Source organism: Lynx canadensis, chromosome A1 (genome assembly GCF_007474595.2).
Source record: "Lynx canadensis isolate LIC74 chromosome A1, mLynCan4.pri.v2, whole genome shotgun sequence".
NCBI classification, from domain to species: domain Eukaryota; kingdom Metazoa; phylum Chordata; class Mammalia; order Carnivora; family Felidae; genus Lynx; species Lynx canadensis.
The window spans coordinates 77,647,894-77,674,743 of NC_044303.2; the positions used below are offsets into that span (position 1 = coordinate 77,647,894).

The following is a 26,850-nucleotide window of genomic DNA, read 5'->3' on the forward strand; positions in this document are numbered from 1 at the left end:
CTGGAAATCCGAGGTCAGAGCCTTGGCCAGTTGCTTTGCAGACGAGCATCCTCTCCCTGTGCCTCTTCATAGCATCTTCTCTCTGTGCGTCCAACTGTCCCTATTTTCTGAGCCTGCTCTTGTGGGACCAGCTGATTCCCCTAAAATTGATATGTTGAAGCCCTAATTTCTAGTACCTCAAAATGCGGCCATATTTAGGGACAGGCCCTTTAAAGAGGCGATTAATTTAAAAATGAGGTCTTTAAGGAGGGTCCTCATGTGATCTGACTGATGTCCTTATAGAAAGGGGAAATTTGGACACACGGGAAGGCACCAGGGGCCACATATAAAGGGAAGACAGTGTGCCGGCATGGCAAGAAGGCCTTTGGAGAAACCAAAGCTGACAGCATCTGATGTTGGACTTCTGGCCTCTAGAACCGTGAGAAAATTAATTTCTGTTGTTTAAACCACCCAGTCAGTGGTATTTTGTTATGGCGACCCTGGCAAATTTATACATACAGTAATAACTGGATGAGGGCCCACCCTAATGACCTTATTTTAATGTGATTGCCTCCATAAAGACCCTACTTTCAAATAAGGTCACGTTCTGAGACACCGGGGGTTGGGACCACAGCCTGTGGATTTGGGGGGCTGGGGACAGAATTGTCACGCTCAGTTTGGGGTGAGGGGCATTTAAAATGTAAACCCCATAAGGTGAGATGGCACATCGTTGGTTAGACTTTTGTTAAAGTCCCAGTATCCAGACCGTGCTGAAGAAGAGAGGTGCAGGATGATGGAGCCAGGCAATGAGCTAGCTCAGGTGGAAGGAACTCTCTTCCACACGCATCTGTATAATGCATATGGCGGGGGGTGGAATTTGAGGGAACAAACAGCTTTAGAGTGAACCGCTGACTCTTTTGTCTCCAAAGGACTAACATTTTGTTAAAGCGCATCTAACCGTCAGCCCCCTTTTGTGTGAGTCCTCAAGAGGTCGCCAGCAGAGGGAGACAGACAGAAAGCCCCTGCCCTCTCTCAGGGCCTGGACTACCATGCCTTCCCCAGGCGCTTCCCCCACCTCACCTACAAGGGGGATACCCGCAGATCCCTGGGGGCTGTTACCCATTAATTCACCCATTAGTCAACTGCCTACTGAGCCCTTTTGTGGGCCCTGGGGACACCGTCAGAAGCAGTGTAAATTGTGGCCCCAGTTGGGTTCACCATGAGGTGGGGAGGACGGGCCAGGCCCACGTGATGTCTTGCCCTGCAACACAGCAGGGTGACAAGACGTAATCACAGGGTGCTGTGGGCACAAGTATAACCCACCCAAACTTGGGGTGTCAGGGACCTCTTAAGGGGGTGACAGGTGCCAAAGGGTTAGCCAGATGAGGGCACGGAGAGGGCTGTGCCGGGCAGGGGACGCTCTCATTGCATGGCATCCAGAGAGCTGTGCTCCAAAGAAGAGGTGGCAAAGAGCTGGGGACGATGGGTCACAGGGGTCAAGTCCAGCCCTCTACTGGAGCTTAAGGACCACCCCAGGGCAGTAGGACTTTGAGAGAGGGATTGCTCTGATTGGGCACATGGCAAGTTTCTTCCAAACCCTAACTGCACAGACCCTGTGACCCAGCAAACCCACCTCTGTCTCCTGGTACAGCATTTATCCTTCAGATGACATCACAAGTGGAGGAAAGGAGACGCTTCTTGCCAACGTGGACTTAATAACGATTAGAAATCACCTAAACTCCATCACTTCAGAACTGACTGGATAACGACACTTCTTTAGGAGACTGCTCTCTTGCCAGTTGGAGGTGGGGGGGGGCAGGGAGGGATTGGCTTAATTTTCACCCTTCAGTAACTTTCAAATAGTGTGCCATATGCATGTATTATCAATTCAAAAATAAGTAAATACAATTTATTTATTTCAAGCGTATGTAATAGCGGCTTTAGTCGCAGTGACATCAGTGTGGCCATATAGACTTTGCTCCAATTCCAATGGAGGCAGTCAGCGGAAACTCCACGTTCAAACTAAGAGAAGAAAGAGCAGTGAGGCGAGCGGGGGTGGGATGCAGTGAAAATGTCACCCGACCATCCGGGCAGATAGAGACACTGGAAGAGAAAAGACGGCTAAAGACGACTGTCGTGGCTTTGTCTCCAGCTCCTGAAAACTGGCCTTTAAAACACACTATGTTTGGCAAAGATGTCGCTTTTATCTACTTACGTGCACACAATAATAGACCTTGGAAGAGATCAGACTCCACTGTCTTTGGTTCTGTTCAGTTCAAAATAGGACTCCACAATTTAAATGATCTCTGTAAGAATTCGTAATGCAGTAAGAAATAGATCCTATCTCGGGACAATTATTTCTCTTGTGGTTGGAATCATTTTAATTTCTCTCACAATGTTTGTTCCCAAAGCTAGAGGAGGAAGCTGGACTTTCTGGGCTTTCCGAGCCCACAGACACCGAGAAAGGCTGAATCATGGCAAATGTCCCAAGTCAACCCAGCTAAGCTTTTCTTCCCCCTCTGGTGATGAAATGTACAGTAAGGAGAGAATTCTAATAAAGGTTACCATGAACCTTACACATACTAGAGGGAATGAGTCTCATGGTGAAGCCAGTGTTTTGGGCCTCTCTGCCTGACTTAGGATGCTTCAAATTCAAATTAATAAAGAGACAAGATGTCACGTTTGGGACTGGAAGACAGTGCAAGCAATAAGGTAACAAAGGCAATACAACTGTTGTCTTAAATGGCATCCTCGAAGATTTATTCTCAACGGGGCGTTGGATTCTCAACCCTTCCTTTGGGGAGGTTGAACATTAATTCCATCCATGCTGTCTTTCCTCAATTGGACTCACTCCTGTTTTTGGTACTGACTTTAAAGCTAATTTTAAAGCCATGATTAAAAACTGAGTTTCAATTTTTTTTTTTAATTTTTTTTTTCAACGTTTATTTATTTTTGGGACAGAGAGACAGAGCATGAACGGGGGAGGGGCAGAGAGAGAGGGAGACACAGAATCGGAAACAGGCTCCAGGCTCTGAGCCATCAGCCCAGAGCCCGACGCAGGGCTCGAACTCACGGACCGCGAGATCGTGACCTGGCTGAAGTCGGACGCTTAACCGACTGCGCCACCCAGGCGCCCCCTGAGTTTCAATTTTTAAACGCATTTCCTCTTGTAATTATCTCCATTACTCGTGAAATTTGGCTTTTTAAATTATATGCATATTTAAATTACACATGTGACTTGTATATATAAATTAATGACATATGATATATTATGTATAGGGCTATATGTTACACATTTGGATAAATTTCCTAAAGCATGCTGTAGACCATGAAAATTATTTTCAAAGAAAATTTTAAAAATTATTTCGAACCATGACTGCATCATCGGTATAAAACCGAGCTTCTAAATTATACTAATTTGAAGAAACTGCACATTGAAGATGTGTGCTGCTATTCCTTTTTTTTTTTTTAAGATTAGTTATGATTACCTGATAAATTAGAAATTATGATGAACAATACCCATCTCATCTGGTAATTTCAAGCCAAATCATAAAAAAAAAAGCCCACAAGAATCAAGATTGAGAAAATTGGTTCACTTTCCTTTCTAAAATTATCTAATGCATTATTTCTTCAGGGGACACAAACATGCACTTATGGCCAAACCCCCAGAAGAAGGTCGTTTAGATTGCAATTTTATTTATGCAAACATTTCAGACGGTGGGTCTTTGTCATGACCCTTCGCCCTAATACGTGTGCATGTTTGTATGTACACAATCTAAAAATCTTGCTTAATCTGAAAAAGCTAGCCATCAGGGCACCTGGGTGGCTCAGTTAAGCATCCGACTTCGGCTCAGGTCATGATCTTGCGGTTCGTGGGTTGGAGCCCCGCATCAGGTTCTGTGCTGACAGCTCGGAGCCTGGAGCCTGCTTCGGATTCTGTGTCTCCTCTCTCTCTCAGCCCCTCCCCTGCTCACACTCTGTCCTTTTCTCTCTCCCAAACATTTTAAACATTAAAAAATTTAAAAGAAAAAAAAAAAGCTAGCCATCTAAACACATTTTCCAGAGAACAGAGCATGACAGTTCTCTTTTCCTCAACCAGAAAAAAATGGTCTGGGTAGAGAATCCTCGTAATGCTCATTTTTAATGCGGTATGTGATGTAGTGAAGCCAGGACGAGAAGACAGTGTTGCACAGACTGGGAGTTGTAATCCGTCTTCTCTGTCCCCATGGACTGGCTTTTTCCAGCTGTTTTGCGGTAAGGAAACAAGAGCTTACCGGCTGATCCCAGGATAGACTGACTGGCCATTTCCTGTTGTACCAGTAACACAAACACTGGACTAATAGCCAGGGAATATGGATCTCTTCTTGTTCTGGAATAACAGCGTTCTTTTCGGGGGAAGCCTCTGTATAACCCTATGCACAAGCCACACGAGACTGTGTGACGTCTGTCATTCAGGCTGGTTCTGCAATTGACTGGCTCCATAACCCTGTGAGGTCATCGCAATGCCTAAAGCAGCTCAATATCCAGAATAGCTACAAGGAGGGTATAAATAATTCAGAGACGTTTAACTGAAGACGAAGCAGACCCGCACCTTCATTAAACAGGAATTCACCTGTTCTGGGAAGTCCCAACGCTTCTGAAACTGAAGTTCCAGAATCAGAATTCTTCCCTTGCTCTCACACCATCTGGAAGCACTTCTGAGTGTTGTCAGTCACAAAGAGGGCCGGGGAATCTGGATAAGGATGTATATGTCATCCCCCTTCTGACTCGAGAGAAAAATCTCTGACGTTTTGATTCAACTTCTGCCTAAGCCCAGAGTAACCAGCTCGCCGTCCGGGGGCCCGGCGCTGCCCCTCCATTAAGGGGGCGCTGAACAGTTCTGGCTTGAGCAAAGGGAGGCCGTCCAGCCTGGGGGTTCGGAGAGGACAGACACAGCTGTCCGCTACAGGAAGCGTCACTTGCGCTGCAGGTGAACAGGCAACTGTGGGCCGATGTTGCTAGCATCCTCCCTGCCATCAAAGAGGCCAGCTTTCTGCTCGGCCCATCTGCAATGCTCGCTTACCTGATGACCCGCCAGGAAATGCCCGCAGGCTTGGCCCTTGATGGTTCTCTGAGGCAGTAAGGTCCAAGCTCACTGCGATCCAGGCTGTGCACTTCTTAGGGCTGGTTCCTCAACTTTTTCCGACCTAATCCTTTTTAGTCCTCTGAGATCAGGCCAGGCAACACAGATGGAGGAACCCGAAAGGACACCTTGAACCCTGTTAGAATTCCCCCAAAGTTTGTCTCGGTACACAGGTTTGCCAAGGGTATGATCACCCTTAACAGCAGAGCTGGAGCTAGATGGGTTCACCCACCAGTTCCTCCTGGGATCACCCAGGAGCCCGGTGTCTTTCTGCCCCAACACGACCGAGCGTGGACTCTTCATTCTGCTCTGGACTCTTGGCACTGGGCTCTCCCGCATGTGCCGTAATGGACCAGAGTTGGTCCCCATTACACTCCGGATTCTGTTAGCCACTTGCAGAGACCAGGAATTGGAAGCCTTCGGGAGGGCATGGCTTTCCAAAATCACAGTTATGGTCAGAATCCAGGCATCTTAACTGTTACTCAGCACTTGTTCCCTGCACTATCCCCTTGGTCAAGGCAAACCTGAGCTGTTGGGAATCCGTTGGAGTGGGATCGGGAAAAACAGCCTTGAGGAAGAAGACCTGAACTTGGATCTGGATACATGAGTTGAATAAGCCTCAAAAAGTGCAGTATTTTAATGGAAGAAGACGTCCCAAACACACAAAGTCACTACATTCTACTTAGGTAATTTTTTGAATAACCCAATTTCATATTTCCTTATTTTATTCTAGTCATGACATGTCCCTTCACATTCCTCTTTTGGCCCGAGTCTTTATACATTTATTAGGAGTTGTCGTGTGACATTAAATGGCACTATAACCTAAGTGCCAATAAGTCATTCTTTTCTCAGAATTTGTCCTCCACCACGTTCCAAAAAATAGTGAAACACACCCACACGCTGAGGAAAATACAGAAATTTAAAATAGCATAGGTGTGCAAATGAAAACCTATAGGTAGCAGATTTTTCTATGAAAATGCTCCTCCTTTAATGAGAAGATCTTGTATGTTGCTGAAAAACATTTTTTTATCAGCTCCTAGTCATGTCAGAACTGGATTTTGGAAATAATCTTTCCCAGTTGTGAATGCTCTCATGTGGGTTATAAGACAGGAGACATTAAAAAATTCCTCTCTAATTTGAATAATATGCATATCAAAGTATTTCCTTCCACTGCCCCTTCCCCTGCACCCCCCCAGCAGTCTCTCCTGGCCACCACCTCCTTCTGCAGTAGCGCAGTCTCGCCACCAGGGGGCGCCCGTCCTCCATCACTTCTAATCAGCCCTGTCACCAGCACCAACAACAGCAGCCCACCGCCTTCCCCCCAGAGACAGAAACATAACCTTACTCTTGTCACAGCCAAGAGAATGAAATGCAGAATTTACACAGATTTCTCAAAATATGTTTTATCTCCATTGTCAGTAACCCCCAGCAGACCAACTTTACTTTTTCTTCCCCGTTCACTAATTTATGAAAAATACCGCAGCAAATCTTGTCGACTCTATTTTATCTATCAATCAAGTGGTAATTTTCATGTTTGTTACCATAGCACCCACAGCCTGTGAGCTTCTGCTACTTCTGTTTTCCTAATGTTGGTTCACTGTTACAGGTAAGCAATCAAGGATCTCTCTTGGGGATTCTAGAACAAGGCGAGGGAGGGTGCAGAGGGGAAACCCGCATAATTATCACAGTGATGGGTTGACATCCAGAATCTGCGAATGACTCCACCCTTGCACTCTGAAGAGGAAGAAGCCGGGTTTCTAAAATAGCAGCGCATTATGCGAGCTGAGCTTGGGAACTGGGCCCACCTTGAGAAGTTTTAGCTCAATAAATGCCTCCCAGTAAAAGACAGGTTTCACCCTTGACAGCACCTCAGAATTTCTCCCCAATTAATTTTTCAAATACCCCTTCAGTGATGTGCCACTTTTATTCTTTAACAGAAAAAAAAAAACAAACAAACCCAAGAGCAATCTCAGGCAAAGTGTCCTGCCTTCATTTCCTAAAACAGAATCAGAATGAAACATACAAGGAGGAACCCTTCTTGTCGTCTACGTTTGTGGTTTGACCTTTGGTCATGACCTTCTGTAGCATCCTCAATCAAAGACACTGAACAGTAGCAGGCACGCATTGTCTGAGAGTCTGCTTTCTTTCATAAGTGATGGGCTTACTAAGGATCACAGACACACGGAGTAGCAGGTGATCGAGACATAAACATTGAATACATTCAAATTTACGAGATGGGTAAGTCACAAAAGCCACATAAAGCAGGAGGTGCTAAATCCTGAACCTAATAACTGTTACCAAAACTTGCACCCAAACTGAACCGAAGGGCTGAGAGGCCCTTTTGGGGCAGATGACAGGAATCTTGGGTGTCCAGCAGATAGGTAATAATAGCACATAGGAGAGGAGGAACTGGGTGTCCTGTAAGCCACATCCCTAAATGGCTGGGTGCGGGGGACTCTCAGGAAAAGACATCACAACACCACTGCTTTGTTACCATGGAGAGGAACCTTGAACAAAATTGATTCACTCGGACAGCATCTGGCAACAAGCCATACAGGGGGATGTGCTTCCTGAACACTTTTTTGAGGTCGACTCTAGAGGGGATCGCTATTCTTCTGGAATTTGTGAATTGGATTTATTTCCAATAGGAGGGAAACCTCTATAATTAAATATATTGAATTTGAAGGAACTCCATCTATTCATTCAACTATTGATGATAAATGATTATATTTTTCACTATATAGAATGGAAAAAAAAAACCCTTAAGTTAAAGCAACAATGAGGAATGACTGAAGGCAAGATTAAGACCAACCTATTGGCTAATTCCTTCTAACAGAACTGTGTTCAGTGATTGTCATTCTACCTATTTCAATAAGGAAGGGGCCTCAGCAAGCCTACTGCTACTTGTGAGCATGTAAAGCGTCTGTGAGCCCGCCATCCCAGTTGGCCTCAGGTTATCTGCAGCCAACCGGGAAGCTGGAAAAAAAAATATTCCTATTTGTCTACTCTATTTAGTCTAATTCTGCCTGAGTACAGAAGACATTGCATTCAAAATGCATAAAGACACTTGAGATGACTCTCATTCATGCCATCTAAAAGGTGAGTTATTTGGATCTCCATGCCCCATCTGCAAGAGATGAGCCACCAAAAATTGTATGACAATGTTCGAGAATAAATGCTATACATATAAAGGTCTTACTAGTTTCTCTAGAAGTGTGTCAAGCACTTGGCTCCATAGGTTTGACCAGTGGCCCCTGGGAGCTGTTCTCTGAGTTAACTTCTTCGCAGAACATGCTATTTTTGGGGGATCGTGTTTGGAACGATTCTCAGTAGTGACAAGTCAGCAAGTGACAGCATCAGTATCTCTCTTGTTCAGGTCCAGTAGCAAATTTCCACGGACATCTGAGGGGGAATGGTGACTGCTAGTTACCAGAGAGAGAAGAATTCTTCAAGAAGGCCTGGGTCACACCGTAGAAAAGCAGCTCAATCTGAGGATTAGTATCTTTTTTTTGTCGAAACAGTTTGTAGAACTTCAAGGTAAAATGCCTTCAGAATTTATCCTGCACATTTTTGAGAAGTTGAATGATGAAAGGAACAAACAAAGCCCAACTGAGTGGTGAATGAAGAGTTAGGTTCTGGGTATTCAGTGATGGCACTCTGCCAGAAATCTATGGTCCGTGGCATTTTCTTGGACCCCAATGACATACTTCCCTTTTCCTGTCTCTTTCCTGCAGTGGTGATGTAGCTATGACTATGAAAAAGCTGAATTTACAAAACTCAAAGGCAATTAAGAATACAAGGTAGAAGACAAATACCATAGGATTTCACTTAGATGTGGAATCTAAAACCCCAACCAACCAAACAAACGAACAAAAGCAGAAACAGACCCATAAATACAAGGAATAAACCAATGGTTGCCAGAGGGCAAGGGTGTGTGTTGGGGGGGAGGGCACGAACAAAATGGGGGAGGGAGAGTGGGAGGTACGGACTCGAGTTACGTGAATGAATAAGTCGCAGAGATTAAAAGGCACAGCGTAGGAATATGGTCAAGGACACTGTAATAGTGTTGCCTGGTGACGGATGGTTAGCTGCTCTTGTGGTGAGCAGAGCATAATCTATCAACTTATTGAATCACTATGCTGTATACCTGAAACTAACATAATATTGTGTATCAACTATACTTCAATTAAAAAATGTATATATAGGGGACTTCCTGCTTGTGTTCTGCAGAAGAGATTATATATCCCATCTTTAGCTTTCGGATGGCCTTGAAAGTGTAAAAGGAAAGGGATGAATACTCAAACCGGTATCAGATCCACACACACGGATTAAAGGCTAAGAACAGAAGAGAAAGACAACTACCTGGTCCTTCATTTGAGATTGTTGTCTATTTTGAGAATCTGGTGAAACTACCGACCTTCTCTGGGAAGGTCCCTTTTCACATGTCTGGACACATACCGTAGAGTTTTATTCTCAAAACTTGAAAACTAAACCCTGCCTCCATGGAAGCCATCTAGTGACAAGGACATGTGTAGCACTTTTTGTGCCAAGATAACGCTCTATCACATCACCGTGGCAAGTGTCTGGTTCTCACGTGTCTACTCGCCATTTATTTAAAATAAAAGCAAAAAACAATTTACTCTTATCCTTAACCGTCTTATTCTGTTCTAAATTATGTAATGCTTATAAATACCAGAAATTGAATGCTGATATTGTTGTTTGGCCCAGCCTGAATGATTTGCTGAAAGAAGTAAACACTATTAATGGGGAAGAGGAGTTAAAATTGTATCTAGCCTCTATTGTGCGTCTCTCTCTCTCTCTCTCATCACACACACACACACACACACACACGAATAACTTAGGTAGCCATTTTTTTATGGTCTTGACACTCATTGAAGATAAAGTAACATAAACCTTCTCAGAAAATACACGTGGAGACGTGAACACGTTACCGATCTGAAGAAGGCAGCGAAATTTTACTGGCCTGGTCACATCATCTGTTCTCAGGTAACACAAAGCTCCAGGCAGAATCCAACCACTCTAAGTCAAGTTGAAGCCTGTCTCATGATTGCTAACATGTTCCCCTCAGGAGTATCCTTTTGCAAGGTAAATGACCGTGGGTCACAGGTCCCCTATCGATAACGTGATCTTTCCCAACCAGTTCGTTCAGGGCTTCGATGAAGGAAAGCGTGGAAAACTACCAGCATGTCTTCAAGGTGACATCAGTAGGAGGCAAAAGCAAAGCAGACAAACATCACCTATGAGAGCAGAGACCAGGAGTGGCTGAGTGACAACCCCGCCCTGCACTGTACCTGTACAGATGAAACTGGACAGTCCCCCATAGATGACTTCATCGTTGTCGGGCAATATGAACGGACACCTCGTCTGAACCTCCAACAGTATTGCTTGCAAGGAATTGTCTTTCTGCAGTTAAACTGTGCGACTTCAAAGTACTGGGACACAGCCAGGCTTTGTAGACAATCTGAAAAAAGAGAAGAATCAAAAATCGGGAGGGATGACAAGAGTTCTGTCTCTCGTACAGGACATGCTGTACCGTGAGAAGCATGCCGTGGTGCCAAGCGGATCCTAAGGAAAACTCTCATTTCCAGAACGCTCTTTTACACAACGCTAGCTGCAAGTGATGGCAAGGTAGCCACAGAAGTCTGCAACAGAGCCAAACGTGATTGGATCGAGCCTTTCCGAGGGTATGCACAAAGGTCACACGGCGTTTGGTTTTGACGAAGCTCGTCTGAAAATAGTGGCGTTCATCAGAACCTGAAGTTTTCAAAGTCCAGGGATACAGAAAGTAAACAAACAACAAACAAACAAAAAAAACAAACACCAAAACCCCGTAATAGACTGCAACGTTCGACTGAGCAGGAGGCCCCTCCAGCTATGCTCCCAATGGGCACTAGATGGCGCTGTGTCCTCTGCAACCAGGGCCACCAGCGAGCGCTCCACTCCAGACGCACAAAGTAGCCGTGGGCAATTACACTCATGACTCACATCAAGTGCATTAAAAAACCTCATCGTCCCAAAGCCCGGAAAACACCCCACCTAGGTCAGCCCTGGCATGTGTTGGCGTTGCAGTGCATGCGAACCACAGCTTGGACCATCCATGCGGATATATGTTAGGTGTTCAGTTCACGTAATGAGATGTGAAATGATTATGACTTCATTTACCTCTTTGTTTTCGATAGCTAGTCAGGAAAATAAATATTGAAAAAAATGCCCCTTCCTTGCTTAAGGAAACGGGCGCAACCTCAATCCAAATAAACGATGACGAAAGCACCCATCTGCAGTAGAGGTTGCTGGGAAGCAGGTGTTTCCCAGATCCTTGGCATGGGGGGCTGCTGTCTGTCTGTCTCTAGGGTTAAGAATAGTCGGGTAAGATTTTGTCAACTATGCCTTCCCTAGAAACGTGAATGGTTGACAGACGCACACTAAGAGATAAGAGATCATAAACATTTGACAATAGTAGCAAGAACTGTACGTAGTATTTATCAACTTTGGTTGATATACTCTGTTCTAGCGTGTCACATACTTTTTCTCCATGTATGCTCAGCGCACGCTTCGAAGGTAACGACCAGTCATGCTTTGCGTACAAATCGTAATTAGTAATGGAAGTAAATTTAAAAGTCCAGAATTCAACCACCACTCTTGTAGGGCTCCAAATCCTGCACTCTTCAAAATGATGCTCTGCTTAATCTGAAAATGTTTGTTTCAAGAAGAACTTGTAAAACCAACAAGCGAGTTTGTGAATCCACCTGACATCAGCACCAAATTGCGGTGCCTGCCCAGTGTCTGTTTGGTATTGGAATGTTATTCATCACTTTATGTTGCTTTGATCAAAATGAAACTTCAGTCTTTGATCGAAGGGGCCTCAGTGGGGGTAAAATGGAATGAATGTGAAATTCAGATTTAAGGTTAGACTGCTAAGAGTAATTTATTCGCCGTCATCAGTGATTCATTTATAAGGGTTTATAAAACTTGATAGGAAAATACATAAATAATTGGCACTCTCATAGGTCTTTGAACAGGTCTAACATAAAAGTGTACATTAGAAAACAGTACTACAAATAGCTAAGGGAACCCCTACGATTTCTTAAATCTCAATGCAGAAACAACGGGAAGGGGGGTGGGAATGAGAGGCAAGGGGGCAGAGGGTGACAGTGCCCTCATGCTGTCAGAAAGAGGTCAAAAATACGAGGTTTCAGTAAGAAAGAAAAGTAAAGTGGCTTCCCCAACCATGCTTCAGGGGCAATGCAGACTGTTTTTCAAATACATTGGTATTTGTGCAATATAACATAATATGTAATATGATATAAGACATTTAGACATAAACCAAGCTGTACTCTAGGAATGGCAGTGTCTGTCTTATGATTCCTGGTTTTAATTTCCTTTTCTCAGTACCAGGGTAAGTTGAGTACATCTACAGTTCCAACAACAATACAATTCCATGATAAGCAATGTTCACATTCTGCATATTTCTGGGGTGTAAAAAAGCAGAGTGACCTCTTCGCTCTTAGGAATACCGCTACACCAATTTCAGAAAGTTGCACACATTCTTATGGGCCAGAGTCTCCTCTCCATTCCACCTCCTACTTTGCTATTGCAACAGCTCCCTCAATTAAAGTGGTTTCTGATAGCAAGTCATATCCTGTACCTGGTCAACCCCATCTTAGGCAAGACCCTGTCCCCTCTCACAGACAATGGGGTATCACAGATCGAAGCCTCTCGGGAAATATACACATCTCCTTGCAATCAAACTCCTTAGCATCACCCAACTGGAATGGATCCATTTTTCTTCTGGTTCCTTCTAGCTATTTCAGCTTATTTCCTTGGCAGATTTTTTTTTTTTTACTTAAAGACCTAGTAAGTAATCAAAGCACTTTTTATAAATACCATGTTGTAAGCTATGGACAAAAGTGCAGAGGGCTCTGGACCTTCTATGGAGCAAGAACAACCTCTCCAGCCGGGTTCCATGCATCATTAGTTCTTATTAACTAACTCTGAGACTTTCCAATTGCAATGGAAGATTCGTCAACTGAGCCTTCCACATCTTCCAAAATTTTTGGTTCAGGGGATACGATATGTCAGAAAGCAATCAGGGAACAGAAGCATCGTGGGCAGAAAAAGAAAGGGGAGGCCTTTGCTGTTGACTTTGAGGGCACTGCTACTGTGTGCTCATGGCCAATGGGTTTCTAAGTGTGAAATCAGAAGACACAGACCAAGGGAAGGCAGACAAGTACCTGCTGGCGTGGCTGAAGACTTTCTTGCCAGAAGAGAAGAAATACAACGGGCTGTCTTGTGAGGTATGAGTTGTCTGTAACCAGGAACATGTGAGCCGGAGTTGAGTTAGCTCCCGCCAGTGTGCTGTGATTCTCGGGGGACAGTGAGAGAAGTAAGAGGACTCTGAGATACCTGTCAGTGCCTTTTTAGAAGTCTTTGAGGAAGAGAGGCTGAGAAAGTGAGATGGTTTTCAGTGGCACAAAGCTAAAGAAACAAGATGGTTAATTTGTTAAAATACGGAAGGATTCTCACACAGAAGCACATGATAAAGAGTAAATGAAGTTGTCTCTTTTTATACAAACTCTGCAGTATAAAGAAGGCCAGCAATCTTTTCTTATGATGGCCTCGCCTTCTCCTCTGGAGAGAAGCATTAGGTAATCGCTTTTCTAGATGTCACTAAATAGAAGAAATGATTATAATGCTGAACAATAATTTGGGAAAGAAACAAAACCAGTGGTTGAGTACATCCACCCACACCCCTCCTTGAGGGCATGGCTCTTTTGTTTCTGGAGAGCACTGTTTGCCAGGTACCTATGCTCACGAAGGACACCGCAAATGACCTCCTCACCCACACGCTCATTTCCGCCCTGTGCCCCGTGGAAATGACCACTGACTGTACAGAAACCTTGCTTGGCAGCTGCCCACTGTTCAGTAAATAGGCGACATGCTCAAGTTGCAGTCTGCAAAAGCAACAGACTACGTGATTACAATGGCCTAAAGGACAATGTCATTTTTACTTACTATCTCGGTTACGATATTCTCCTTCTCTCCCAAACCATTTTCGCACTTGTTATGTGTTGCCCATGAAGACTCTGGGACGTGTTCGGGAAATATTTTACAGATAAAGAAACAAGGACAGAGAGATTATAGCACCAAATGAATGGAGTTCAGGTCTCGACAGCTAGACCGGCACTGGGAATGTTGGAAACTGGAGACCCCCCACCCCTCGAGGGGATGCGGGGAGTGACCGCTACATGAACAGGTCCACACCTCTGGAGTCACCGAAGGGGGCGTTCCAGAGTAGAGAGATTCTAGTGGTGGTCTTTCTGAGCCTCTTCATTTAAAGTGGAAAGGGGCCTAGAAAGATCACAGGTGATGATGACCTCAAACCCCTGACTTCCAGACCATTGTTTTAATAATGCACCGCCATATTGGAAGCCATCAACTGGGCATTGTTCATTCCTAACATCCTCTTTTCCCCCCCCTGCAGGTCACTTCATTTCAGGACCGCACTCTGGAAGCTTTGCCTTGTAATTCCACACAGCGGGCTGTCACGAGCCACCCCACCTGCCCCCCAGGCTGTCTTCTGCATTCACATCCCTTAGTGACACGGACCTATTTGAAGATGTGAGCCAGGACAGCAAAGAGAGAGGAGAGGGGCAATCCAAGGGAGCCTGGTCTACAGAAGTCATCTCTAGACTCACAAGGAAGAACGATGTGTTTTCCAGATAATTTTCCGTGCCCAGCAAAGTTTTGGTTGTAATGGCACTAGTGTGGTTGAGCTGAAAAATCTCAAGAGGAAGACTGGGCTGTGGGGGGTTCTTTGTCTGCTTCCCAATTATGGGGAGCGATGTTAAGCTATGGGGTCCTGGAAGGGAATGCTTTCTGTGGATATAAGGATGAGCCTAAAATAGTCACCATTTTGTTACCAAATAATCATGGTTAACAGGGTCGCCATTATAAATGACCAGTGGAATATATGATGTCAGATTCCCATGACTTCTCTTGGTTCTGGACATTCCATTTGGCTGTGGCCAATCCTGTGGAGACCCTTTCAAACATACATAAGATTCAAATGTTTCCAATAGAAGCTGGGATTCTCATTTCCTTTAAATATGTTTGCCTCCCTCCCCCAAATCTATGCCTGTGTTTTAGAGCTAGATAGCAGATTGATATTGCAAATATACACTGGCCTGCTGAAACAAATATCATGTTGGTTACAATTTTTTATTGTGAAGAAAAATGTCAGGTATTGAAAATGGTTGTCATCTTTGTGTTGGAAGGTTGCTTTCCTATTTCCCCAAGCATTAGCAAGGACAGATTCTTTCTACGGTTACGACATGTGTTGATACCTTTTATTAGATCTTTTTCTGTCAGCTCTAATGCATTAGTGGCCTCAGTTTTGAGTGTGTGAGGGTGGAATAATTGGTTATGTAAGCAAAAGTCTGCTGTAGCAAATGCCTCAGGCTACTGCACTTTGATGCGTGTAACGCACGCCGTTGCAATGTAAGTAGAGGTAGAGGTCAAAATACATGTTCACCGTCCTGTGCCTGAATGTCTGCTTTCTTCTTTATTTGTGTCCGTGTCTTGTTAAAGCGCGTGGCACCCAGAAATTGGAAATACTGATGTATTCTAAGAGAAAAACAAGGAAACAAACCCCTGCCTAACGATGAGCTAAGGCAAGCGAAGAATGCGTTAGGAGATGGACGGCACACTGAGCACCGGGCTCCTTGAGCCTCCGATGTCCGTACGCCTTGTCCTCCAGGGCTACGTCTTGGCCCCATTTCCTAAATAAGATGCAAATACCTTCCAGTCTCTGCTGGTGACCCACTTTGGGATCCTGTCATAACACTTGGTCTATTCCCCTCCAGAACTTCAGAACTCCCCTTGCTCCCTGGGGCTGCCCTACATTTTGAAGTCCGCCAAAACTGCGCTCACCACCACCCCGGGGCCCCAGGCTCGTTCCGCATAGGAGAGGGAGCTGGTCAGAAAAGGGGGTGCGACCTCGCCAGTCTGCCAGCCAGGGAGCTATTTGTGGGAGTCTGTGGACACTTATGAGATGCTACAGATGACAAAAAAAAGCAAAGCAAATCGACGGCGCTTTCTTATAAAGAGAGAATGTTCCATCCAAAGATGAATGGAACTCAGAATGGGGCTCAGAAAACCCCAGCAAGCACTTGTGTCTCCAGCGCTATCCAAGGGATACAAAGCCAACTCCATTTCTCCCTTTCTCCTCCTCGTTCACACCTGCCTGGCTTTGCCCCTGCAGGCTTGTCTCATCTTTTCCCTCCTCTCTCCCTTTCATTTGGCGTCAGCCCCAACCGCTCCACAGAAGCTGTTCTTTCTAAGCAACTTGGCTGCTCCGATGATAAACCCAGCTGCTGAAATGGGTTATTTTCTTATTTGACCTCTTGGCAGCTTTGAACGCTACTGATGAAGCTCCTTCTTTCAATGCCCGCACTGGCTCCATGCTCCTGATGATGGGACTTTGGCTGGCCCCTCCCCCAGCCACGCCTCCTCCATCTGTACCTGTCCTTCCTCGTCACCGTCACCGTTGTTTGCTTCCTCTGCCACTCCCCAAAATGTTGGTACCCCTGCGGCTTGTGTTCTAAACTTTCCTCCACAGGTTCTTCCAGGGCAATCATCCACTCTTAGGAGGATTCAATCGTCATCTTTAAAACAGAGAAGCTAAAATCTTTGTTTCCAAAGCACCTCTCTCTCTCTCTCTCTCTCTCTCTCTCATTCTCTGGCATCTGGTCTACCTTGAAATGGTGAAATGGTCTCCTACCAGTCTCTGTCTCAGTACTCTATCCTCTCAGTCGCTGCGGGTCCACAGTGGAATTTGGCAACTTCCTCTCGGGGAGAGGCAAGAGTGAGAAATCTGGGAGTCACGCTGGACACCCCCTTCTGCTCTGTCCCACGACTGTTTAATCTCCAAGTCCTGTGAGCCCACCTCCTAAATAGCTCTAACACCTGCTCATACCTCTTGAGTTTTTAAAATGCTTATTATTTTATTTTGAGAGAGAGAGAGAGAGAGAGAGAGAGAGAGAGCAGGGAGGGGCAGAAAGAAAGGGTGAGAGAATCCCAAGCAGGCTCTGCACTGTGAGCACAGTACCCTCTGTGGGGCTTGAACTCACGAACTTTGAGATCATGACCTGAACCTAAATCCAAAGTTAGATGCTTAACTGAGCCCCCAACAGTCCCATACCTCTTGATTTCTATTGCCACCATTATCATGCCAGCTGCCACCATCACTCGCTCTCCTACACTGCCACATGGATACATCCATGGACCTCATTTGGTGATTTCAGGCGTGGACTCCATGCTGTTCTCCACCCTAAACTTAGAATAATTTATCCACCGTTAGTTTGATTACTTCATTGCACCACTTGAAATCATTCCAGACCTCTGCACAGCGCTCAGGAAGAAGCTGGAACTCTGTGATGGACCCAGAGATTTGTGACTCTGCTCATCTGGCACGGTAGCTCATTTCTGTCTGTGCCTCTCTTCACTCTGTGCTCTCTGGCTGTGGAGGGTGACCTGTGGGGCCACTAAACGTGCCATGCCCTCCACGGCCCTGCACCCATGCTCTTCCTGCCACCTGCCTCGCAGATCTCTTAGCCCGGTTGGTTCCTACCACCCTTTGTGGCCGTGTCTGTAAGTCTACATGCACCTCTCACGATCTGAGATGGATGTTTCTATGGCTTGTGCTAAAGGCAAAGCTCCTTCCTTGTCCATCTTCCCTGCTGGGAGCACTTGTGCGCTTTTGCATCTCAATGGCCTGGGTGTACCTTCCTTGGAATTCTCATTAAAGATTTGTCCCAAGGCCCTCAGGTCTGCAGAGCTCTGTCCAGTGATTTGGTTAGCGTGAGCCAGTCCTCCTGGCTCTGAGATCTCGTGCAGAACAGCCCAAACCAGAACCTCGATGGGGTTCCAAGACAGTGAAGTGTATGGATCCCTTTGAAGTGATCAACTAACTCTTTTATTAGAGGCCCAATAAATCCTTAAGAAATAAGGTTTTGACAGCCTACTTCGTGGATTGAACCTCTGTTTCCAAATGCCGTGGTTTAGGTCCTGAGGCACAATGTGGGGTTGGGACACAAGAAGACACGGGTTCCCACCCAAAGAGGAGGCAGGGTGTGGTTTAACGCACAGGGCTGCGGAGAGCGGAGTTTATTCTGCACTTACTTTTAAAAATGGATGTGATGTTGGGGCGCCTGGGTGGCTCAGTTGGTTGTGCCCAACTTTGGCTCAGGTCATGATCTCATGGTTTGTGAGTTCAAGCCCCGCATCGGGCTCTGTGCTGAGAGCTTGGAGCCTGGAGCCTGCTTTAGATTCTGTGTCCCCCTCTCTCTGTGCCCCTCCCCTGCTCAAGCTCTATCTCTCTCTCTCTCTGTCAAAAATAAATAAAACATTAAAAAAATTAAAAAAAAAGAAACAGACATTTTAAATGTCATTATGTGATTAATTTAAAAATCAGCTAAAACTGGGGCACCTGGGTGGCTCAGTCAGTTAAGTGTCAGCTCAGGTCATGATTTCAGCTCAGGTCATGGTTCGTGAGTTTGAGCCCTGCCTCGGGCTCTGTGGTGATGGCTCAGAGCCTGGAGCCTGCTTCAGATTCTGTGTCTCTCTCTCTCTGCCCCTTCCCCACTCATGCTCTGTCTCTCTCTATCTCTGAAAAATGGACAAACATTAAAAAAATTAAAAAAAAATGGATGTAATGCTTTGGCTGAGACTTTGGCTAAAAAGTTTTGGCAGACAGATTACAGTAATTCATACCTTTCCCAAACTACACCTATTGTACACTCAGAAATGAATATGAAGATGATAATTAGTAGTTGAATTAAGTGCTCAGTAAGCAGCCATTTCTTAGGGTGTCAAGAAAGACCTCTTTTAATGAGCCACAGTCACCAGATTATCACGTTAGTGACAAAGATGTCGGAAGCTCGAACTACAGACATTGGAAAGGAAGGGATTTCTTTCACGGAGACTACTTCCAAGTCTGAGCCACGGGTTGATACACTGCCGTCCTCAATAGGAACAGGAGTCAACGATAGATCCTTTTGTAGACCAATCACCAGCCAAGACCTGGGAACACAGTAGTACTGCATGCCACTTGGCCCCCTAAATCCACCTCTAAACCCACCGTATGAACCATCGTAAAAGTATCCTTTGAGCAAAGCGATCCTACTAGAATTCACAGCTTTAAAAAGACAGTGAGCAAACACCTCAATATAAATTCAGTTTTGGGGAGTGCCTGGGTGGCTCCTTTGGTTGGGTGTCCACCTCTTGATTTCAGCTCAGGTCCTTTTTGATTTCAGGGTCATAATTTTGGGCCCCACGCTGGGCTCCCCATTGGGTGTGGAGCCCACATAAATGAATGAATGAATGAATGAATGAATGAATTCAATTTTGGACTCCCATGCCTTAAGCGAGCTTGGAATGTTGAAAAGGCTTCAAACAGCGGGAAATCAGCCTTTTGAAGAAAGAAGTACAGTGAGTCTGTAGATAAGACGTCTTGAAACCAGTCTTAGGCATATTAAGGGATAATACACTCACCAAGGAAAGAAGGAGAGTAAATGTGTCAAACTTTCCTTATTTTGTAGGACTCATAGAATACATAGAGCACGTGATGATTAGTAAATGAATCAGTGCTCTATCCTGGAATGGAGAATAAATCTAGAAAATACCCATACACTCAGTTAAGCTGTCATAAGTAATCAGTACATTCGCTAAAAAATTCCGATGTATCGCTTCTTCATAAGACTAAATAGAAGGGGACGTCCTACAACTGCTTCACTTAAGAGAAACACACACAAAAAGGTCTGAAGAAAGTTAATGCATAGCGTTGTCACAGAACCCAAAGTAAAATATGGAAAATTTGAAATAGCAAAGTAAATTCGTCATGTAATTTCTAGTTATTTCTGATAATACTCCTAATCTATCTATCCCAAAATGTTCACATACGTGTATACCTCCCAGAGCTACAATATCAAGTGCTTTGTGTATCTATTTGAGTTTCCTACATCTTTGCTATATCGTCAGGGCGTTTCTGTATCCACAGTGCCCGACTGCAGTCCTACTTCACCAATCACAGATTCTCACGGGTTCTCAGTTAAAACTATAATGATCTACCTTTGCCCAAAGAAGGTGCCTTGTCCCTTGGTCGCGTGGGACCTTCGCAGTGTCTATGTTTCCCATGGAAGTGAGCACTTCTGATTTCGTCATCAGAGTCGATGTGCAACAGCTATGCCAAGACCGTGCCACTGATATGGTTTCCGGCCTTATCCTGATGTGTCCTGGCAGCAATGAGGAGCAGGGCGGCTATTAATAGACGGCAGCCCCTGTGTGGATGTGAGCGAACCAGCGCCTTGGGAATACAGCAGTCTTACACGTCACCCGACCCTTGAAACATGCTATTGATTGAAACCTGGTCTGTATTGACCGCTAGAAACGTGCCAGTGATCCTGGTAGAATTTATGGCTTTAAGAAGTCACAGAGTGAACGCTCCGAAATTCCAATCGGGATTGAGTTGTACGCTGTGATCACCAAACGGGAGAAGCTGACCGAGGCTTCAAAGGTGCCATTCAATTGATCTGTTAGCCCAAAATTACATATTGAGAGCTGGCTATGGACCTGACATTAGGTAAGTAGCCTTGGGAGCAGGGCTGGGGGCAGGTTAAAAATTCCACTACAAGACCCTTTTCCTGGCATCACGAATAATATCATCGGTTTAAAGGCGACGAGACAAGATGGACTAAGTGGTGTGATGTGACCAGGGCTCTTGTGTTTGGAGAAAGCAGACATCACTGATGAACGAAGGGAGGTGGTTTACTAGACAAGAGGAGGGGACAGTCCGTGAGAGGGAGTGACAGGGGTCGTCAAAGAGAGGAAAGGGGATAGTTGCTGATGTGCCTGGGATACAAAGGAAAGGAGGAGAGCAAAGGGTGGGAGGAAGACGGCTGGACGGAAGCAGATAATTAAATATTTCCTAGGATCAGTTATCTTGCCAGTGTCCTCCGAGCATCAGCGATGTGACAGGAGGTGATGATTCCAAATTCACAAGTGTGAAAACTCAGGCTCAGAGAATCTCAGCAACTTGGCCAAAATCCCACAGCAGAACAGAGCAGAGCCAGGCTGAGAATTTGGGTCATTTTACCTACTCCCACCCATCCCAAATGTGTGTGTGTGTGTGTGTGTGTGTGTATTAAGATTATTTTGTTATTTTGAGAGAGACAGAGAGACTGCGAGCAGGGGAGGGGCAGAGAGAGACAGGGAGAATCTGAAACAGGCTCTGAGCTGTCAGCGCACAGCACTATGCGGGGCTTGAACTCCCGAAACCCTGAGATCATGACCTGAGCAGAAATCAAGAGTCGGAGGCTTAACCAACTGAGCCACCTGGGTGCCCCCAAATGTGTTTCACTGTGCATCACCGACCTCAGGTATAAACAGATACCCACAACCCCCTTACTGGGAGTAAGCTTTGGAGATTCAAACCTTCTCCACACTTCATAATCCAATGCATATTTAAATAAGATATTTCAGCCAATGCTATGCGGTTTACTCGATAGTGAAAGATTTTAAATACTGCAAAGGATCACAAGGTTTGTGATCTTTTTTATTTTTAAAAAATTTTTTTTCAACGTTTTTTTATTTTTGGGACAGAGAGAGACAGAGCATGAACGGGGGAGGGGCAGAGAGAGAGGGAGACACAGAATCGGAAACAGGCTCCAGGCTCTGAGCCATCAGCCCAGAGCCTGACGCGGGGCTCGAACTCACGGACCGCGAGATCGTGACCTGGCTGAAGTCGGACGCTTAACCTGCGCCACCCAGGCGCCCCACAAGGTTTGTGATCTTAACACATGGTTGAAACTCTAGCGTTAGTGACACAAGTCATACTATTGTTAATGAGAAAGGAGCCAGAATTTTGTCTGAAAAAAAAAAAAAATGCCTCTCATTAGAACTAACAGCTCCCACTAATTAGGAAGCCTACCTTTCTCGTCTTGGTCCTAAATCTGCACCCCCCCTTCCTCTGCCCTGGTTATTTCTCACGTCACATGGATTCAACTATTACCTTATACGGAAGTGATACTAAATTATACACACCTTAAACAATACTGGCTGAAAATGTTTATTACTTACTCATTTAAAAATTTTTAGTATATTTCCCTTACATATGTTTATTACTCACTCGTTTATAAATTTTTAGTATATTTCCCTTACATAAACATTGATTTATAAAGTATACACACGCACCATTGCATAATATGTGCACTATAAAACAGACGCAAAACATAAGCGATGCAAAACATGGGATAGATACCAACTCTGAACAGAATTTTACGATTTTCCTGTCACCTTCCAATGGACCATCTTGTGAATGCCCCGTGTGTATACACCCCACTCAGGAGAAGCCTGAATAGTTAAAAAGCAATTGCAAACTCCTGAAGTCCTGGAGAAAATCATGACAGTTGTGAAATGCGTTGGCCAGACATCTAAACTGAGCACCTGCTTGAACTGTGCAAACAAATCTTAATGAATTTTATCTAACCACTAGACAAACAGTAAAATCCTACTGAGGGTAGAACCTCATCTGTCCTTACTTATCAATGAATGATCCACCAGCGGGGGGCCTGGCCTGGGGCAGGACTTGGTTAACGTTTCCTCAATGATGAATGATTTGGCGTATACACAAGTCGAAGGAGAGTCCCAAATGGGCAGTGACCAATGAGCGGTTCCCTCCTATTCCTATTTAGTAGAATTCATTTCCTGATCAGTCCTTAATGATTATTATTATTATTATTATTAATCTAGAAACTGCATGACACCCATTTCTTTTGAGGCTAAGCAGTAGAAGCTGGGAGAATAAATACAATTTTGGGATAAGCCAAAAAGGCTCTGATTTGACTTAGCAACGATAGCAGTAAAAACTCCTATTTCTTTGTTTTGATTGGTAGGAGCAAGATGTACTGTTTCAAAACGTTTTAGATCGTGTCATTGCCAAAGAATCAGAAACACATGTCTTTGAATGGCAAAGTTAAGATGTTTTAGGGAACGTAGAAATAAATTCACTCATGTGCAATGGCTTCCTAATTCAAATTAGGCAAAACCATGAAGGTTTGAAAAGGCAGGGCTTTTGAATTCCTCCCTCACACGTTTCCTAAGACAAATTTTAATTGGATGTTCTCGTGTTCCATACTTTTCGCCGTCTTAACCTGTAGGTTAGTAAAATACAGTGTGTTTCCTGTTTTCCAAGTATGCTGTGTATGTCTTGGAAAAAAAAGCTATACTACTCATAGAGTTAAGAATAATATAAGCTAATGGACTCTTTCCACTTACCCTGCAAATATTGTGCGTAAAAGAATAAAACTCAAGGTCAACAAGAAGACATTTTGTTCCCTCTTCTGCAGAGACAGACACAACACAGTGGCTTGTAGGTAGGCAAGCCACTCTCAGTTGCACATGTCTTCTTTTACCCAGGGCTTAGCATGACATCAGAAATGTGTTTTTTAACATAAAATCATGCCTTGTTTAAAACAATACAATATCCACTAATACTGAAAATTATAACCAGCAGAATTCCTAGTAATAATTTAATTGCTAGTAACTGTGGAAGGTATAGTCTCGGAGCAGAGAGCTGATGATTATAAATTGTGCAGAATGAATAGGGCGGAACCTGGTCTCATACTCAGAGTAAAACCTGACAGAAAAGTCCATAACTGTGCTGGAATACGTCTAAATTAAATTAAGAGAGTACTTTTTAAACCATTATGTAGACTGCTATGAGAACATCCGGGTATTTAATGTGAGGAATTTTCTGGGCTGAGAATGCATGTTTCTATGCATCAGTAAAAAATAAATCATTGGATATACAAATGTCATTTCCATTTTTGTTTGGAGAGAGAGAGAGAGAGACAGAGAGAGAGACAGAGAGAGAGAGAGAGAGAGAGCACATGCAAGTAGGGAAGAAACTTTCCACCTCCAGGAACATTCCTTACATTTTTCCCCTGGGTGGAGCTATGACTCCAATATTCTTGATGGAATTAGGATTCTTCATAAAGGCTGTTTCCCTGAGGGTCTGTGAGCTGGAAGAAACAAGATTTACCACAGGGAATGCCTGGGGTTAAACCCACCCCCTTCCTGAAGTCACAGAGCATCCAGAGAACAGACTGGAGGGAAGACTCTGGGTAAGATGTGTCTTCTCAAGTGAAGCGATCAGAAAATTCTGGCAAAAACAGTTTGCTTTCAGCCACAGGCATAAAGGTCCAGCACAATGGCATTGTAATAGCGTTGTGGGTGACAGATTTAGCTGCGCTGTGACCACGGCATAAGGTACAGACTTGTTGAATCACTATGTCGTACCCCTGAAACTAATGTAAACTGTCAACTACACCTCAGAAATAAATAAATAAATAAATAAATAAATAATAGAGTTCAGTATGAGGGAAGCATTGTGCCAGGCAGGTAAACATATTTTCTCATTTAAAAAAATATATATGTATCTATATATTATATATATTATATCCATATATGTATTATATGCGTATATTATATATAGGCAAATATTTGTTAAGAGTTTACGGTACTTTTCACTATTTCAAACCCAGATCCATCTAGAAAATGTCTTTTACATTTTCCTTCATAAGAGCAAAATCATGTTAATTGCATATTTATTGGAATGTATAAACATTTAGACGGAAATTGCTTCTTTTATGGTGAAGATTGCCCATAGCCGTTTTCTTTCACATAGTGCTCCTGTAAAAGCCATCCAAAAAGGTCTCTCCTTCACTGTGGAATAACTGAGTAACAAAACATGAGATCCTGATGCTCGTATTTCATAGACCTACAGTCTAAAAATGGTTAAGGTCGGTTTCGTGACTTCTTATAATCACTGTCGATCTGAAACAACAGAACGACATGCATACGTTGAGGAAGCAAAGATGATAAGCGTAACACACAACACTCACTACGTGCCAGAAATTGTTGATCAAAGTATTTCGTATAGCAGCTCCTTTGATTCTCCCAGCAAACCTCTGAGGCAAATATAGCAATATTCCTCCTTTTCCTTGTGGACGTGAAAAATGAGGACCTGAAAGTTTAAATCCCTGACTGCAGTGACCAAGTTTAAGCCAGAATTTAAAACCCAGACTAGATTCAGACCCCACACATCCAGCCACTGGACCGCATGGCATCTCTTGTCCACTGGATACTTATATTCACAAAGTATGGGGTTCATTTGTCCCTATGTATATTGTATGCAGACGTTCTCGGGTTCTATCATCTCAGGAGACTGACTTCTTTCTGGTGAAATAAATGATAAGTATAGATTAAGCACCTCAACACATCGCCAGAGCAGGAGGGAAAATTCCTTGGGGCCGGACACAATCCACCTGCAACAGTGTTCGTCCTGGTTAGTCAAAGCCCCAATCCTCTTCTACGTGTCTTCCGTCTTGCAAAACAGGTGTTGTGTACTTCTACATAGACCTTCCTTGTGTGATCATGGACACTTCTAAATCCTGTAGTTCTGACTGGTTGTGAATCATGTGGATACTTCTTTGTGCTTGCCTTAGTATCCCCCTCTGCCCGTGACAGTGTCCTAGACTTGTCATTAGGACAAACATGTTTTTCTGACACATGTGAAGAGCCCTCCGTGTCTAGCACTGTGCCTTGATCGCCTAGGAAGAGTTAGTGAACGGGTTTGATTTATGCAAGCTATTAAAGATGTTCAAGTCAGAAGGTGTGTAAAACGTCTAAGGCAAGAGGTAAACACCATGTCTGTAGATGGCTCTGAAGCATCAAGCAGTGATCATGAATGAACTGAGACCTTCTGATCAACTATTCTTGGTAATTACTCGAGTTACGATTCTAGCAAACCTACGTTCCGAAACATCTTCTCCGTTACCTAAGTCAAGACTGCATCGTCCTGGTGATTTCACATCTTGATAAACAAGGAAGTAACAATGTTTAAAACAACCACACATTCCCCCACAAGACAAGATGACGATGTAATGGAAAGGAATACGTAACAGACAACTAGCTTCCTTCATGTGAGGAAAGAGCCATGGGAAGCTGCGAGCAGTGGCATTTATTACTGGTGATACATTGGAGATGTGCATTTATTTGCACTAGCTATTCAGTTGAGCTTCCGCGAGTAATACCAACCTCATAGGATTTAGGAAGGATAAAATAATCACATATATATGTAAGGAAAATCGAATTTAATAAGACCTTGCCAACGGTATATACTGGCAAAGACCCATATTTCAAAATGTGGAGCTCTGGAATGTGTAACACATGCTGGTAAAACCGACGAGTTGCCTTTTCTGTTGACTTCTCACCCCACCAACATTACTAAGTATCTACTATGTGAAAGCATATGCTGAGACATTGGTAAAGGGAATGGTAGCCATTATTTGATTATTTGATCCATGTGTATTTTTGGTTACTTTAGATCAACAGTGAGATATCCATGGAGGTGAAGCTCAAAAGAAGGTCCGTGGCATGTTCCAACCGATATAGGCTGTTTGAAAAATGCATATACAGGTAAGGAGGCAGCGTGCAATTATGATCATAGCTCCCTACGTTCTACTGAAATGGCCAGATTGAGAGGTCTAATTCAATGAAATCAGATTATCAACATCTCTCGTAGGGTCTTCGAAGATCCTGCATCTCCAAGGGGTAGACTGAGGAAAGAACTCAGTGTCAGGAGAGTAGGGGAGACACAGGAAAGCAGACAG

At 44.2% G+C, this 26,850-nt stretch overlaps 1 protein-coding gene across 1 annotated transcript in view; it reads right to left on the bottom strand.

Moving 5' to 3' along the window:
* FAM155A (family with sequence similarity 155 member A) overlaps nt 1-26,850 on the bottom strand; it is a 625,045-nt gene that overhangs the window by 22,849 nt on the left and 575,346 nt on the right. Inside the window, 3 exon segments of the mRNA XM_030313895.1 lie at nt 10,414-10,497; nt 10,500-10,559; nt 10,562-10,583. Of these exon segments, the coding sequence (XP_030169755.1) occupies nt 10,414-10,497; nt 10,500-10,559; nt 10,562-10,583 (166 nt within the window).